The sequence below is a fragment of the Carassius carassius genome, chromosome 43 (assembly GCF_963082965.1).
Source record: "Carassius carassius chromosome 43, fCarCar2.1, whole genome shotgun sequence".
Taxonomy (NCBI): Eukaryota; Metazoa; Chordata; class Actinopteri; order Cypriniformes; family Cyprinidae; genus Carassius; species Carassius carassius.
This window is the reverse complement of record NC_081797.1, coordinates 11,254,368-11,272,576: the sequence shown is the minus strand read 5'-3', so window position 1 is coordinate 11,272,576 and position 18,209 is coordinate 11,254,368. Positions and strand designations below refer to the sequence as shown.

At 38.2% G+C, this 18,209-nt stretch overlaps 1 protein-coding gene across 1 annotated transcript; it reads right to left on the bottom strand.

Moving 5' to 3' along the window:
• Positions 1 to 1,600: 1,600 nt before the first annotated feature.
• Positions 1,601 to 4,111, bottom strand: LOC132124911 (caveolin-2-like). The gene is made up of 3 exons (XM_059536069.1): positions 3,839 to 4,111; positions 2,977 to 3,164; positions 1,601 to 2,013 (listed from the first exon to the last, which is right to left on the bottom strand). The coding sequence occupies exons 1-3, from the start codon at positions 3,974 to 3,976 to the stop codon at positions 1,863 to 1,865; spliced, it is 477 nt and encodes a 158-aa protein (XP_059392052.1). The 5' UTR covers positions 3,977 to 4,111; the 3' UTR covers positions 1,601 to 1,862.
• Between the last annotated feature and the right edge of the window lie 14,098 nt (positions 4,112 to 18,209).

The following is an 18,209-nucleotide window of genomic DNA, read 5'->3' as shown; positions in this document are numbered from 1 at the left end:
CGATATCTTAAAATAATAGTTCACCCTTAAATGAACATTTGTTCACCAATGGATCCTCTGCAGCGAATGTGTGCCTTCAGAATGAGAGTCTAAACAGTTGATAAAAAACTTAGATGGCATGAGGGTGATACCATTTTCAGCACATATTCATTTTTGTATGAACTATTGCTTTAAGGCTAAAATCTCAATCATTACATTATAATCTTTAATCATTATAATTACTTTTATAATCATTACATTATAATTTTATATATATATATACCCAATCCCAATCAAGATGGTTTAGGGGTGAGCTGGACCGCAGACAGAAGGCAAAAGGGCCAATAAGTGCTAAGCATCTCTTGGGGAACTCCTTCAAGACTGTTGGAAGACCATTTCAGGTGACTACCTCTTGAAGCTCATCAAGAGAATGCCAAGAGTGTGCAAAGCAGTAATCAAAGCAAAAGGTGGCTACTTTGAAGAACCTAGAATATGATATATTTTCAGGTGTTTCACACTTTTTTGTTATGTATATATAATTCCATTTATAATTCCACATGTGTTAATTCACAGTTTTGATGCCTTCAGTGTGAATCTACAATTTTCATAGTCATGAAAATAAAGAAAACTCTTTGAATGAGAATGTGTGTCCAAACTTTTGGTCTGTACTGTACATATATATTTATATAAATATATACAGTATAGACCAAAAGTTTGGAAACATTACTATTTTTAATGTTTTTTAAGTTTCTTCTGCTCATCAAGCCTGCATTTATTTGATCAAAAATACAGAAAAAAATGTAATATTGTGATATATTATTACAATTTAAAATAATTGTTTTTAAATTTATTATACTTTAAATTATCATTTATTTCTGTGATGCAAAGCTGAATTTTTAGGATCATTATCACATGATCCTTTAGAAATTAATCTAATATGATGATTCATTATCAAAGTTGGAAACAGTTCTGCTGCTTAATATTTTTTCAGAACGTGATACTTTTTTTAGGATACTTTGATGAATAATAAAAAAAAAAGCTATGTTTTTAAAATATAAATATTTAGTAATAACAATATACACTACTGGTCAGTAATTTGGAGTCAGTAATTTTTTTTCTTTCTTCTTTTTAAATAAAATCTATACTTTTATTCAGCAAGGATGTGTTAAATTGATAAAAAGTGATAGTAAAGAAAATATATTATTAGATTATATATTTTTAGAAATTTGAAATTGAATTTAGAAATTGAATAAATGCAGTTCTTTTTAACCTTTTATTCATCAAATATATTAGACAGCAGAACTGTTTCCAACACTCATAATAAATCAGAATATTAGAATGATTTCTAAATGATCATGTGATAGACTGGATGTTACATGTGACACTGAAGGCTGGAGTAATGATGCTGAAAATTCAGCTTTGCATCACAGGAATAAATTATTTTTTAAAAGTATATTCAAATAGAAAACTATTATTTTAAGTTGTAATAATATTTCACAATATTACTGTTTTTTCTGTATTTTTGATCAAATAAATGCAGGCTTGATGAGCAGAAGAAACTTCTTTCAAAAACATTAAAAATAGTAATGTTTCCAAACTTTTGGTCTGTACTGTATATATATAAAACAAAAGCTTAATTAGACTTACATAACAGTACTGAAAAAGCATGTCAGCACTTACGCCGCCCATTACGAGGCTGACATGTTAGTGCCAAAACAACGGAATGAATATTGCAACTGTGCATTGAAATGAAAGAAAACTTCTTTCTATTTCTGTACTTCAGAAGTCAAGGATAAATGATCCTTCAGCTAATATTCCTCCAACAGGAGGCCACAACATCGTGATAGAGATTCTGCAACACTTCTTTGCTGATTTAGATTTGCTCAGTTTTGCACAGTCTTGACATTAATGGACGACAAGCACCGTCCAATGCTGAAGAAGAATGGCCCTATAAACTTGTCCATCAGGCTGGTCCAGATCACGTGGATGGAGGGCAGTGTCATCATACAGCCCTGGATCACTGGCATCACCACCCTGCAGAGGGAAAAAAACTCATCATCAAGTGTGCTGATATATAAGACTTATATAACAATCATATCAAGGTGAAGGTGTTCCTCTCTCTTTGTTCTGGGGTTAAAATATAGCCCGGAACATGTGTGAAGCATTAACCTTCATATCAGAAGGTCCCAATAATCATCACCTTTGATATTGTTAACAGTCAGCACATGCAAGATCTGTCAGTCAGCATGACTGGCCCATAACAAGCTTAACAAGCATCATTCATGTCTGTAACACCTTACATTTGAAAAATCATTTTAGGATGTTGCAGTGGATTTGCTTAGATGTTCTAGGTGGTTCTAGTAAAAACAGCCCATTTCCAAGTTTTTATATTTTCTTTCTTTTTTTCACTTGTTTTAGCATCTACTGGGGTACAATTCTAAATGCAGACAAAAAACGCACCTGTCTTTAACAAGCCACATGATTTGTTACCCAATATAGGACCTTACACTTTTAATATCCCCCAAGTAGACTTCTCTTCTCCTTTTGAGCTACACTGACATCTTGACATTGGAGCGTATCTGGCTAATATGTCAGGTCTATTTATTCCTAAGCTAATGGGCAGGATTGTTAAGTTTACAAACACCCACATGTGCTAACATTTCACCTAAGGAACACTGACCCTGAAAATGCTCCTGATTTTAACTACACAAGGGTCAAGCGCCATGTTTCTGCTTGTCAAACTGCTAAGAGGCCGGAGAAAAACACTTGACTAGAATGCTAACAATCCAGTGTGAGTTATGTGCAGATTTTTCCACCATGAAAATGCAGTACCACCTGTGCTCTGCAAAACAAATATGCAAGACTTTTTTTGTGGTATTTTTTTAAATGCCAGTCTTTATCTAAGTGGGTAGTGGCCAAGGCAAATATTCTGCAATTGGGCTGTGGAAAATACAGCAGAGAGCCAACAGCCTTCCCCAACAAGAAGCCTTTTCATACCAAATATGTATACAGCTGAGGATCCCGAAAACAATCCCTGCAATGAATGCCATGGGAATGGCCAGAAACGTGGTGAGGATCCGGTAGAAGATGAATTTCACCAGCTCAAACACAGCATGACTGCCGATCCACACTTTGTCAAAGCTGTGCGTGGAGATGGGTTCAGCAATGATGTCTTCAAAACCAACCTGTGGAACCAAACACGAAATGTAAAAATCAATAGTAAACAAACTCTTTAGACTGTCGAAATAGCCCACATGTATAAAAAGAGAGTAAGTACCAAATTTATAGTTGAACTACCCATCCTTAAATCCAATAAAGTCTGTTTTATTCATTCTTTATTTTTATTATTATTTTGTTTCTTTTAAACAAGAAACACATTAACTGGACAATTTAGTATGAAATGCAAGTTACTAATACAAACATACACAGCTGAATCACACCTGTGCTGATATTCAATGCAACTAGTGTGTGTGATATTAAGTATTTTATTTATTGTATTTTGTTACTATCGTTTATAAAAAACTGACACCTTCATGTAGTTTTTTTTTTACTTTTGTATGTGTGTGTTAATGCAGTATTGTGTGCAATACAATTATACCATAAATGAATTGAAAATAAAAGATTATAGGGCATGTGCAATTATGCACTTATTCAAATAAAACTCACTCCGACAATGCATCAATGTGCACGTGAATGGCGGTGCGCGACAACACTTCTCATCATAAAGAAAAAGTTTCTAAAATGAGCACGTTGTTTGAGGTTATATCACTCATGTTTAGTCGGTTTTAGACGCATGTAGGCTATTTATAAACAAATGATAGTATGTAAGTGATGCTGTAAGTCTCGCGTTGTCACCTACCTTTAGGTGCGCGTTAATATCTTCAGGATCTCTGTCCGGGACGCTCGGCTTTTTTCCCAGTATAGGTTCAATCGATCTATTGAATTCATCCTCATCCATAATTACATTTATTTCCATTTTTTCTTTTTCAAGTCCCATTTTTTTGTAGTTTTGGAGTTGCGCTGCGCACACTGCTGTGTGTTGCGCCTGGTGTACGCGCACTGTGCGCTCAGGGCAGGACGCGTCCACGCCCCTCGCGCAGTCAAAACACACAACGGCACTCGATTCACTGCTCCAAACAAATGTGAACCAACAATAAGAAACATTTCAGGGATACAGCTCTGTCTAGCCGTCCTGTTTACTGAAACAGAACTCAAGGAATGTTATCAGATAGCTATTGTTATTTCCTCTATGACATGAACCTAGTTAGAGGATTCAAATATTTTTCTCAGGGGTTTCCTCACGCTATACAGATTCATTCATTCATTCAGTAATAGTTTATTTATATAAAATGTTACAATTTTTACAACTTCAAGCCATGGCTAGAAGTTGATCTTCCACAGTTAGTTAATTGCTTTTCACTGGATTCTTTGAAGAGGGTTTTATTCTTTTTTACTATAAAAAGAAGATTTTTACATACAGTAATGGTTTTATTTAGAAACAAGTAGTCCTGAAATAGTTCTTTTTGTTTGAGCGTAAGGTTCTTTATTCTCGCCTTTTTACTTTTTAAATTTGTAACTTTTAAAAATCCTGAAATAAATTGATATATTATTTGGGTTTAAACATAAACAGCGAGGGTTTTGTATTTCTTAGAAACATTATTACTTGATAAGGCAGTATTTTTCATCTTTCAGACACAGTCGATGACTGTTAGTAGATCATTTGCCTTAACTTGTCTTAACTTCAGACAACAGGCCACTCTTTGATACAGTAGTTATGGTCTTTGCCTTCCTATCTTACTTTTTAAAGAGACAGTTCACCCAAAAATTAAAATGCTGTTATTAAAAACCTAACTTTCTTTGTGTAAAATGCAAGGGTGATGCAACTGCCTTATATAATAATGGGAAAAGCCACATTGCATTCTTGAAAAGAAAATAGTTGTAATATTTTAGCAAAATCTTTTATAATTTTTCTTATGTAAACTAATATTAAGCATTTTATATCAATGGGTCTACTTAGATTTACAATGCTTTTTTGGGAAATGCAGACCTGGTCATTCTGCTAAACATCTTCTCTTAAATAGCACTGGAGATTTTATAATTCTTATCAAATGTCTAAATATAATGATGATCTCTATAACCAGAAGGAATGAAGGGAGTTCCACTGGAGCAGATACACACGTAGACAACAAACTCATTGTGCTGTAAAAGTCGGGAGGAAAAGGGGAGAGGCCACGGCGGCTCATAACAGCAGAGCAAAAGCACAACAGTGGGAGTGAAAAGCACATTCTACCCACGAGGACATGCACAATACAGGCCATAATCCCTATGGATAAACACACAGCTGATTTTCAACAGCACAGCAAAGATGCCAAGACCTTTCCCTCTGTGTGAGTTTGAAGTGGTGATCAAACATAGTCAGCATCATGTAGGGCTACTATGATCTACTTTGATGTAGAGGTACTATATATTTTTTTATTTAAATGATTTAAATTGTGAAACAGAGCAATCAGACTTCACTGCAAAACTCTTCATTCAAGGTATCAAGTACTGTAATCTGTGATTAAGGGTTTAGCATGCAAGTCTGATTGATCTATTCTGGTGCAATCTTTTACCGTCATAACCTAAGTTCGCAAGTTCAACAGTCTTTACCTCGGGGATATGGGACCTGAAAAGGCTGAAAGCCAAGTAATAAAATCAATATATGTCATTTTCATGACAACTGAGGAGGTGAATGACAGCTGCCTTTGTAAGACTGCATTCGGTGGAGCAATATCTCACAAAACTGAAAATGGTAAATAGCTATTGATAGAAAACCAAGTAAAGCTGTTAAAACACAAGTACTCCCATGATTATATATATATATATATATATATATATATATATAATCTCTTAAATATCACATAATTTGATGTTTTAATAACAAGGCAATGTTAGTTCAGACAGTAAAATGTCGTGCGGTGCAACTGTTCAAAACATTTTATGATATTTATAAATAGATCAATATATAAAATACTGATTAAGATGTGTGCACTCACATTTACTCAGGGTGTAAGGAAAACTCTTCATCCTACAGCACAAAAAGTGCCGGAGATTCATGATGAATTAACCAAAGGTCACATTCCATGGTCCTGTCTGTGATCTAATTCTACCTGCAGAAAAACAATGATATGAGCACAATGATATCATATGGGACTTCCTGAAAGTCACCTCATCTGCTAAAGCTCTCAGCTCTGTGAATACCCTCACATCATAATAAACCGTGACATGCAGTAATCGTGAGAATCAGCCCATAGAAATCCTTCTCTATTGTCATCAGCCTGAAAGTTTGGGACAACACGCGTTCACAAGCAGTAGAGTACAATTGCTTGGTACAAAAGTTTGGTGTAAAGATTACATTAAAAACATTCCTGGTTATTACTTGTTGAGTAAACAGAGTTTTGGTGGTCATTAACTGATATATGGTTAACTGAAGTCGCTTTTCCTTTCTTGTACTAGACTGCTGTTTTGTTCTGGCATAAAGGACAAGACCCTTACTGGCAGGGAATTGGCAATCAAATCAGAATATTTCAATTAAAGTCTTCAGCAGAAGGAAACAAAAGTTCAGGAACCACACGCGCTTTACATCATAGCACTGATGAAAGTCTTTGCTTCACTGCATAACTCTTTCAGACATAAAAGCACCCTTTGTTTTGCCATTGACTGCTTGACCTTAAATCAACTTAAGGAAATGAAAGTAGACTAGAGAGAATACATTAGCCTTCATGCTCTCTGCCAGCATGTACCTTTGTCTATGCAGATCAAATTTAGTGCTTTGTAACTTCTCCAAGTACAATAAACCTTTCAAAAACAACTAATCTCTTCATCTGTACCCACGTTGCTCGTTGTTTGTGAACACCACTGGCTGAAGATGTGGAGAACACATCAGGGATCTGCTCAAGGCCGTGTTAGTCAATAAAGTATATGCACTTTGGGGGAAGAGATTAATACATTTTTCCATTTGTACTAACTATGGAGCAGCTTTTTTCCTGGTGCTGCATGAACAAGCCCAAGTCCTTACAAGCTTCAATCCTCTAGTTCGGACCCAATTACCCAGACACACACGATGGGATATTCATCTCCATCACATGACAGACCCCTCAAACCATTTTCCTGCATAGTTTTGATCAGGTACATGAGTGTTTCAGATCCTGCATACCGGTGCTGTTACTCAACAGCTTCAGGTGTGCTTTTTCCCTTTATTTTGAGCCAAGTCTGGAAATGCTGGCCAATGATCTTGCTTCATGCACGTCTATTAAGTTTATAAGCTGCCAAAGTTTTAAGCTTCTAGATATTTATACTTTGCAGTTAATTTTATGCCTTAATACATTGGACCCACAATTTTAGGAAATTGCATTAGTTATTTATCGAGCGCAGCGTTAGTTCAGTCAGGCTATGGAGGCAAGGCTGTGAACAGCTGATACGGTTGGCTGTCAAATCGCTCCAGTCACCACCTCTCTCCTATTAGACACGGGACATATATATACGTGGCACTACGGCTCGGTAAGTATGCTCAACGGCTTGCAACCCTCCCTCCCCATTATAAGCATGAGCACATTACTGCACACCTTCTGGCTGTCGTCTTCTTTGTTTCAGATCACTAAGGCTTCCAAAATCTTAGATGGTATGGACCTCACCGCTGCGAGACACCCATCTTCATAACCAGGCTACAGGATAGACGTCCCACTGCCACATCCACATGATTATCACTGTTAGCTTTAAAGACTTAATTGTTATGTATTTCTAAATTCATGGTTCCGGGGGGTTAATGTTAAAGCTCTTGTATGTCAATTATTCTGGGAGTAAGAACCCCCATAAGGAACCATACCGCCAAAGATAAATTGTGTTCAATAAACTCAAGTAAACTTGCCAAAGTGGTTCCTGTCTGAAATCACTTTATTACGTTTGGCTGAACATAGGACTGTATTTGAAAGTCCTAAATATATATATATATATTTTCTGATCCAGAACAGCTGCTGGATCTCGGTCTGCTAAGGAGGCCTTCACCATCACCGACCCCCACTACTGCATCTCGCCCACAGCTGAGGCGCCACAAGTGGTGTGAGAGGAAGCAGAAAAGGGGTAAACGCGGAGGTATCCGGGCTAGTCTAACGGCTAACCCACACAAGCCATCTATCCCCACCATCGTACTTTCTAACGTACGCTCGTTGGACAATAAACTGGACTACATTCGATTACTACACTCAACTCAGAGGACTGTAAGAGACTGTTGTGTTTTTGTGTTCACTGAAACATGGCTCAGCAACAGCATTCCAGACTGCGCTATTCAGCTCGACCAGCTGACGTGCTATCGAGTGGGCAGAGCTCTCGTCGCGGGAGGAAAAACCCGCAGCGGTGGGCTTTGTGTTTACATCAATGACGCGTGGTGCTGTGATACTGTTGTGATCAACAAACACTGCTCACCCCTGGTGGAGTTTATGATTAGTAAGTGCCGGCCGTTCTATCTGCCGAGGGAATATACTGCTATATTGCTCATTTCGGTGTATATTCCCCCGTTCAACATCATCAGCAACAGGAACGACGCACTAAATGAACTGTACCAGCACATCAGTGAGCAGCAGACAGCACACCCCGATGCTTTTCTCATCATAGCTGGGGATTTCAACCATGCTGACTTAAAGAGTGTGTTTCCAAAAATACACCAACACATTAACTTTCCAACACGAGGTAATAACATTTTGGACTTTATTTACACCACACAGAGAGGAGCATACAAAGCCCACCCCCCTCCCCCACCTCGGAGCCTCAGACCACATCACTGTCATGCTAATGCCTGGATACAGACCACTCATTAAAGTCGCCAAACCAGTTTACAAACAGATTAAAGTGTGGCCAGAAGGATCATCAGAGGTTCTTCAAGACTGCTTCAACACAACTGCCTGGGACATGTTTAAGCAGGCTGCCACATGCAATAACACCACTGACCTCCAGGAGTACTCAGAGACTGTCACTGCCTACATCAACAAGTGTATTGATGATGTAACGGTCACAAAAACCATCACTGTCCGGGCCAACCAGAAGCCATGGATGACAGGGGAGGTCTACAGACTCCTGAAGACACGGAACGCTGCCTTCAGAGCTGGAGATGAGGTGGGCCTGAGAACAGCTAGGGCCAACCTGTCCCGTGGCATCAGAGAGGCTAAGAGACAGCACTCCAGGAGGATAGCTCATCAATTCAGCGACAGCAGAGACACTAGGAACCTGTGGCAGGGGATACAGACCATTACGGACTACAAGCCCCCACCACGGACCTGTGACAGCAACATCTCTCTACTGAACGAGCTGAACACCTTCTTCGCTCGCTTTGAGCAACAAAACAGCACCACTGCACAGAAGACTCCACCTCCTCCCAGCGACCAGGTGATGACGCTGACCTCAGACAGCGTGAGGAGATCCTTCAGCAGGATCAATGCACGCAAAGCTCCAGGTCCTGACAACATCCCTGGGTGTGTACTGAAAGACTGTGCAGCAGAACTCACTGATGTCTTCACAGACATTTTCAACATCTCACTGAGTCAGGCTGTTGTTCCCACATGCTTCAAAACTAAAACCATCATTCCAGTTCCGAAGAAGCCATCTCCATCCTGCTTCAATGACTACCATCCTGTTGCACTTACCCCCATCCTCATGAAGTGCTTTGAGCGGCTAGTCATGCACCACATCAAGTCTGCCCTCCCCCCCACCCAGTTTGCATATCGGTCCAACCGGTCGACCGATGATGCCATCGCCACTACCCTCCACTCAGCACTCACACATCTGGACAAAATGGACTTATATGTCAGAATGCTGTTCATAGACTTCAGTTCAGCATTCAACACAATCATCCCTCAACAGCTCATTTACAAACTGATTCAGCTGGGGCTCAACACTTCGCTGTGCAACTGGCTGTTGGACTTTCTGACTGGAAGACCTCAGGCAGTACGGGTCGGCAGCAACACATCCAGCACCATCACACTGAACACTGGGGCCCGCCAAGGATGTGTGCTGAGCCCCCTCCTCTTCACTTTAATGACCCATGACTGCACACCTTCACACAACTCCAACCTCTTTATTAAGTTTGCAGATGACACGACTGTGGTGGGTCTCATTAGCAACAAAGATGAGACAAACTACAGGAGTGAGGTGAGCCGCCTGGCCAAGTGGTGCAGTGACAACAATCTCTCTCTGAACGTGGACAAGACAAAGGAGATTGTTGTAGACTTCAGGAGAGCACACACTCAGCACGTTCCTCTGACCATCAACGGTGTGACTGTGGAGAGAGTGAGCAGCACCAAGTTCCTGGGTGTGCACATCATAGAGGACCTCTCCTGGACTGAAAACACAGCAGCACTGGCCAAGAAATCACAACAGCGTCTCTACTTCCTCCGCAAACTGAGGAGAGCCAGAGCCCCGGCCCCCATCATGGCCACCTTCTACAGAGGCACCATCGAGAGCATCCTGATGAGCTGCATCACTGTGTGGTATGGCGCCTGCAACTCGTCCTGCCGAAAGACTCTGCAACGCATAGTGAGAGCAGCTGAGAAGATCATTGGTGTCTCTCTCCCCTCCCTCCAGGACATTTATGGAACCCGTCTCACCCGCAAAGCTCTCTGCATCACAGGTGATCCCACTCACCCATCACACAGCTTCTTCAGTCTGCTGCCATCAGGGAGGAGACTGCGGAGTCTCCAGGCCAGGACCAGCAGACTGAAGGACAGCTTCATACACCAGGCTGTCAGGAAGCTGAACTCCCTCCCGAACTTGCCCCCCCTCCCCTCTTCTGTCCCAGACACCACTGAACTATGACGCCCCCCCCCCCACATTAATTATATGATGGCATGCACTAGTCACTTTGTGCAGCATTGGTTTGCTCACTACCTCATTCAGCATGGAACTGACGTCATTCCACTACCTCATCAGTCAGTTAAATAAAATAACTGCTCTTGAGCCCTTTGTCACTTGTCACTTTAATCAGACTTAATAAGGTATTTTTAATAAGGGATTTTTTTGCACCAAAAATCTTTTATCTGCACTGTTGTTCACTTCATTGATATGCACTATATCTGTCATTTGCCTTGCGTTGCTTTATTTAACTTTATTTTTAATTTTATTATATGCCCTTATATTTTTATTTTTTTTTTTTTACATTCCCTTATTGTATAGTTGTATCTACATTTTATATTTGATCTATATTTTTAGGCTTTAATGTTAATTTTATCTGTATGCACCGGGGTCTGAGAGTAACGCAATTTCGGTTCTCTGTATGTATGTACTGTACATGTGGAAATTGACAATAAAGCAGACTTGAACTTGAACTTGAACTACTTTAATCTGTTCCTATTTTTAGTGGATGTCTAAGACAGAAAGTCTTCACTATTCATGTTAATTTATCCAGGGCTAATGTGCATTATGTCACTGTCATATTCAGGCCAGAAAATGACAAACATGGAGGAATGTGCAACAGCTCAATATGTAAAAAGCTCCACAACAGCACTAGTGGTATGATAATAGCGATCAAATATAAGATTTAAAAAAATAAAATAACTATATATAAAAAAAATCAGTAATTGACTGCAATTTGTAAGTAATCAGCTCTGAATAGGAAGTATAAGTATCTTGCAAATATATAAATTTACAAGCTAAGTCACCAATGCAGAATAAAAGTGTCCTGGTTTCAATTCTGTCCTCATTAACTTATTTCCACTTCCACTAGTCTACATTTAAAAAAAGGCATTATCTAAAAAGGCACTGATTGCAACAAACAAAAGAGAGTGATAAGCACTTAATGTGCCGGAACAGTTCAATGTTTGTCTTTTTAGAGCCAAAAGCATTTATAAGAAACAACAGTTACTTAATGGGTCACTAGATTTCACATCCTTCCAAACCTTCACTCTTACAACTAAAGGTGCTTCACGATGCTATAGAAGAACCTTTTGGTCTAAATGGTTCCATAAAGAACTTTTAACATCTGAATAACCTTTTTGTTTCACAAAAGGTTCTTTGTGGTGATATATAGAATTATAGAATATAGAAGATAAGAGATAAGAAAGAGATGGTTCTTTAAAGATCCTTTGACTGACTGGTTATTTGTGGAACCAAAAAAGGTTTTTATATGGCATCGTTGTGTACCTTTATTTTAAGAGTGTAATGATGCTAAAATTTAAGACTGACTGAGTAGAGATTAAAGCCCGATAAACTTCCATATATATAGTAACGTGAAAAGGTTTTTGCCCCCTTCCTTTTTAAATTTTAAATTCAGATCATCAAACAAATGTTAATATTACACAGAGATAATGCAAGTAAATACAAAATGCTGTTTTTAAATGATGATTTTATTTATTAAGGGAAAAAAGTCCAAACCTACCTACCTGGCCCTGAAATTAATTCACAGCAATGTGTGTGTGTGTGTGTGTGTGTGTGTATATATATATATATATATATATAAATGTACTATATACACATTATAGAGTACAAAATGTTTTTAGTATATAAAAATACATTATACATTAAATACATAAATGCCCTAAAGTCCTAAAAAATGCATTTGCTACATGCTATCAGTACATCAATTTATTTTTATGGGGTGGTTGAATGCTTGAATCTGATTGGCTGACAAATATTCTGAGGTGTGCAATTATTTTCAGGGAAACGCACGGTGAAGATAGTTCCAGGCAGCTCTCCTGACCGCATTACAGTTCCATATCACTTTGCATAGTTAACTGTAATAACGGTAACGCTTGCACAAAAAGGTGTTGTCAGCACTGCCCTGACGATTTTATCAGTCAGCCTATATAGTGTAGCAACTTAATGGCTACACATGACATTTCTCACTAGTGAGGTAAGAACAGTGCTGTTTAGAGATGCACAGAGGTAGCCTAATTCGCACAAGCTCTTTCTCTCTCTTTCTATCTCTGCGTGTCTATGTCTCTCTCGCTCTCTTTCTAATAACTTAATTAATAACTGCATTAGAATGCTATCAACGGCTCAAGCCTTCATTACCAGCTTTAAAGTGAAGTTTTGGAACTAGCAAAAAAGGTGCTGGATGAGATGTGGAAGAAATTATCCTATTTCAATAGCAATTTAAGTACAAAAACCAGACGAATCCCTTTAAATATATCATCTGAACGATATCTTGAGGTGTGATAACTGTAGTATAAGCGGAATAATTGACTCTAGGCCGTTTTATTATTATTTACATTTATTACATTATTTACAATTATTACAAAAATAATGCACACCCGAGGTGTAATGTTATGGCCTATCATCAATTATTCCTTACTTATTCAAGGTTTATAGTTGGAAGTAAGAGACATTTGCACCAGGTGACATTAAAAAAAATGCTCACCTGATGGATGCTGGAGTATAGCCATTCAGTCCAAAGCAAACATGGTCAACCGCCACTGCTCTAGTAGTTTTCCAGACTTGTTTACACTGGAATATGAGGACTTCTATTGAATGGGCGACCTGAATTAGATAAAAATCATGTTAGTGAGGGAAACCCCAAACTTAGCAAAAGCAATGTTTTTTTTACAGGAACAATTTACCCTGATCCTTTGCCAAAAGGGTGTGGGCTGAAAAGAACACAATTAGAGAGAGAACGGCCCTTTTGTTTTTGTTTTTTTCTGTAGTGATTTTCATCACTGAAAGGTTGAGGGCTGTTAGCATGTTGCTTAATGAGCTCTGAAGTAGTCAAACAAGCAAACTCTCATCTAGGGTTCCCCCAAAGTGGAATTCTCAAGTTAAATTTAGTCTTTAATTACACCTCGTTCTTTCTGACCACACTATCAGCTCACACAGAGTTTTTCTTCTCTTTCCTTCCATGCTACAGTGTTGAAATGGTTCTGCTGAGGTTATTTTAGGCCTTTGCTGCCTCCTTTCCACCTTGCTCCACAAACACAAACACAAACTCTGGGATCCCGATGAGAGGTTAATTGTCTCATTTCTGCAGTCTAAATGAAAGTGTGCACTTTAAATCCATCAGTATATCGTTATTGACATTAGTACATAAGGAAAACTAAGCTAAGTACACTGTACGGCCTTTACTGCAGTCGCTGACACTGTGAACCCTGCAGGCTGAATTCCAAGCTCGGTGACATCAAACCTTTGTCTTTTCATGGAAAAACAGTGTGTGAAACCAAATACGAGGCTATCGGACCACACACTTCCCGCGGTATGAATGCGACCTGGATTAAGCGAGTGTGCGCGGGTGGGTGGAGTGTCCCAGGGAGTTCAAAGGAAGCTCCGGTCATGAACACACAATAATGAGAGCAGCGCTTACCCTGCGCACTTGATTGATGGTGTAATGAGAATTTGAAAACAGATGTGTGAGAGATCACTGCTCTTCGCTATCCCAATTTTAGCACAAACAATGTGGAGACAAAAGGCAAAGGGCATGGTCACAAGAAGCCTGACTTTCCATCAGGAGTTTTTGAGGAATTTGAACTTCTTAAGACTTCTTTTGACTTGCAAAAACTTATTATCTAGGTTTGAAAAAGGTTTCATAGTTGCCAATTTGTTCTCAATTGGCACATGTCTTTGAATGTGTTCCAAAGGCTATGCTAATGCTAAGTCATTTAACCTAGTAATGCCAGGCAGCTATTTTGTTATGCAAGAACATTTAACGGTGAAAAATATTAAAAACTAAAAAACGACTTGTCAAAATCACATTTATTAAAAACTAAAAAACGACTTGTCAAAATCACATTTTTAATCATATATTCAAAAATCTGACCCAGAAGATGTGTTATAAGTTATGTATCATACCATCAAATAATGCTAAGAAAGCGTATATTCAGGTTGGTCCAGCCAGTTGTCTCTTTTTATATGCCTAAAACACAAAGCATTTTAGAATTTTACGAGTTGCATCTTTTATGATACTTTTAAGTACATGTGAGGATTTCAGCAATGGTTTACAGCAGTTATTTGATTTAATGTTACTTTTCTTGAATTTGGACACATGACATAAACACAGTGTATGTTTATACTAAGTATAAATTGGCAGAGGCTATTTACATTAACTCCACCCACCAATGTGTGATTGGGTTAGACAAAATTACAAAACACAATAGTATAATAACAGTTCCACTGGCACAGATAAAGTGCGTACCAAAGTCATTTTTGACACGACTGACCCAGATTGATCCGCATTTTGCTGAACTTTTTTATCTCCCTTTTCAAATTTAATTTCAAACCAGAAAAGCACTTATTTTCAATAATAATGAAGGAAATAATCGAAAAGTTAAAAATAAAGTATCAGGTAGGATTAGGGTAGGTGTAGGGAGGGCTTATATTGTCCCAATAAGGTGGTATCCATTTAATAATTTGAATTAAAATAATAATTTACACTCAATAGTTATTACTGCATACTGTTTTATAATGTACTACAATGCTGAGGTGCAGATAATAGACACTATTTGCAATAAAGGGTTAGTTCACCCAAAATTAACTGGTTTATTATTGAATTAATGTTGAATAGGTGTTACCATATGCAACATATTTTATTTTACCTGACAAAAATAAACAAGCACTTTTATTACAGTATACTTGTGTATGGCATAATAAAATTAAACACTCAAATGTTCTTAATTACATTATCTAGTCACCAAGTATGTGTGACCATATTCGGTTTGTGTAAAAGTTTGCAGGTTTTGTGGGCAGGTGGTTAAAATGGCTCTGCTGTGTCTTAACAAGTTAATGGAAAATCACATCCGCTTGTAAAAAAAAAAGGAAGCACATGCCTCGGGCTGCCTTCTTATGAAGGCTAAAAATACCTTTCAGTGCGCCCAATTAACCAAAACGTGTTGTAAAAATGAACTTCGATTGAAAAGATTACACGGTCATTTCACACTAAATACTGTTAAAGGGTTAAAGTGTGTGTGTCCCGTTCAGCCTGACATAGGAATATAATTAATCAGATAATATGGATATTCAAAAGTACGTATTTTCATATTAATGGACTGAAATTAATGGGCAAAATGGACTGAAGAAAGTTTGCTGTAGTCTTATTTAAGCCAAATGTCTCCAGAGCTCTTTAACTTGATGGCAAACTCTGCAAGCTAAACATTAAGGTCTGAAGGGACTTTCAACAATGGAATTATAAACACAGTCCTCAGGTTTTTTTCTGCAGAGACGACAGGAGCATGTCCACATCAGCAGCTCAGCAGAGTTAAACATTTCCACCAAAACCATGTAAGGAGATTTAGTATAATTCAGGATCCTAGCTTGATCAGAGACACTGTAAAGAAGGAGATGGACCACTTGTAGAAAAAATGAATGGGAAGATCACAACAAATATAGCAGTAGTAAGAATGGAAGCCCTGCCTTGTTTACTTTAGAACACACACGAGCTTTACAGTAGCTCTAACTGCTAGCCTGAAAAAAAAAACACACTTTCTTAGTATGATTTGAGCTAAATTTCTGATGATATTATAATATTTATGACATTTTTAAGACTTAAAATAGAAAAGAGCTGCACTTATACATCACTTGCCTTCCAAAATGGCATTTAAGGTAAGTGATTTGCCTTAAAGGGACTGGTACATTGCCAGCCTTCTGTTCTGATGTTGAGTTTTAAAGTGGTTATGTTTCTTCCCAGGTTCATAATACATCACCTTTGAAACACAAATGTTCCTCAGAGCTGTTGCCAAATATCTGTGTATTTCTTTGCAGATGTCTCCGGTCAGATGTGCTGCCATCCAGCAGGGGTAGGCTGGGCGAATCTGTGATTGATTGGTTTTCAAGCCGACAGTTGTTCGTTTATCATACTGTGGAGAAAAGGGAGGGTTCAGTTGCTATGGCATCATAACACTGTACGTGTTTAAAGGCGGGCACTTACTTTGCATTTTCATTCTCGTGAGTATCCCAGAGGAAGTATGTACAGTGACCAATGTGGATTCAAAAGCTGAGCCACTGCAATGCCAGCAAGTCCTCTGAAGCATCTGTGATCTGTTAAGAAGACATTGAGCACTGTGGTGACACTGGATTTTTTTCCCCATGACAGACATAACAAGACGGGCATTCAATTGTGATTCATTTCTTTTAGGTGTTCTGTTTCACTGGATCTGGACTCCATTTGGTTTACATTTCTAGGAATAATGCGGTTTTGTTGTGAACAGATGGTTTGTGCATATATATATATATATATATATATATATATATATATATATACAGTACTTTCTATTATGTGATGAACAAACCATACCATGACATTAATTACAATTATATTCATGACAGCCTTAGTAATTGCTTAACAGTAAAAAATAATATAAATCTAATTTAATTATTAGAAATTATTAGAAAACTCACGACACAATGTCAACTTTTTTATGACAATCCTAGCATTTAACACTAATAAAAAAATGTTTAAATAGGTTTATATGGCATTATAGTATTGTGCATACAATGTCAGCTAAAAAAGCAAATATTTCCCATATAATATTTTAATAATTCTTAAGTATAATGACAAAATAAAAGCATATTGCTTTATGAATGCATCTCATTCATGATGTAAAGGTCTCTGTTTCTCTCACCGATCCTGATAATGGAGTCTCTCTATGCCTCAGTGCTCATACAGGAAGTCATGTACAGTAGATAACAGAGAAAACAAAGAGGAGGGGGCCAAACTTCTTCCTGAAACGGGACGGCAGTAATTAACAGAGACCGGGGAATAGCGTTTGTTTTCCTTGTGCAGCTGAACATGAAATTAAAGCTTTATCTGGAGGTAACAGGCCACTGGTCCAGAGGTTTAGACTCATGTAAGTGGACTCACATGAGTGGATCTCAAAATAATTGCTCTATAGAATGTATATTTTACAGTTTGCCATCAGTGGAGTAATTTTAAACCATAATACGCTTAATTTACAAAGCCATTTTCTGTTTAAACTCCGACGTCTCTCATTTTCACTCATTATGTTCCTGTAATTGCAGCTTTTGCTGCATAAAGTCCCTCTATTGATGCCTCTATCACTCTGTCAGCACCAAAGAGGGAGTCCCGAGGAGCTGTAAGGCTATATAAAGCCCTCTGCTGCAAAACTCCACCAGTTTTTGCCCATAGTCTTCCCACAGTCAAGCTGCCAAGCCGACACACATTTTCCTGGCCGGAGTTCAGGAAAGTGCTGCTCCGAGCTGAAGCATGGAAACTTCAGACTGCCTTTGCCTGGATACAATAAAACACACAAACAGAGGGTCTGGTGATT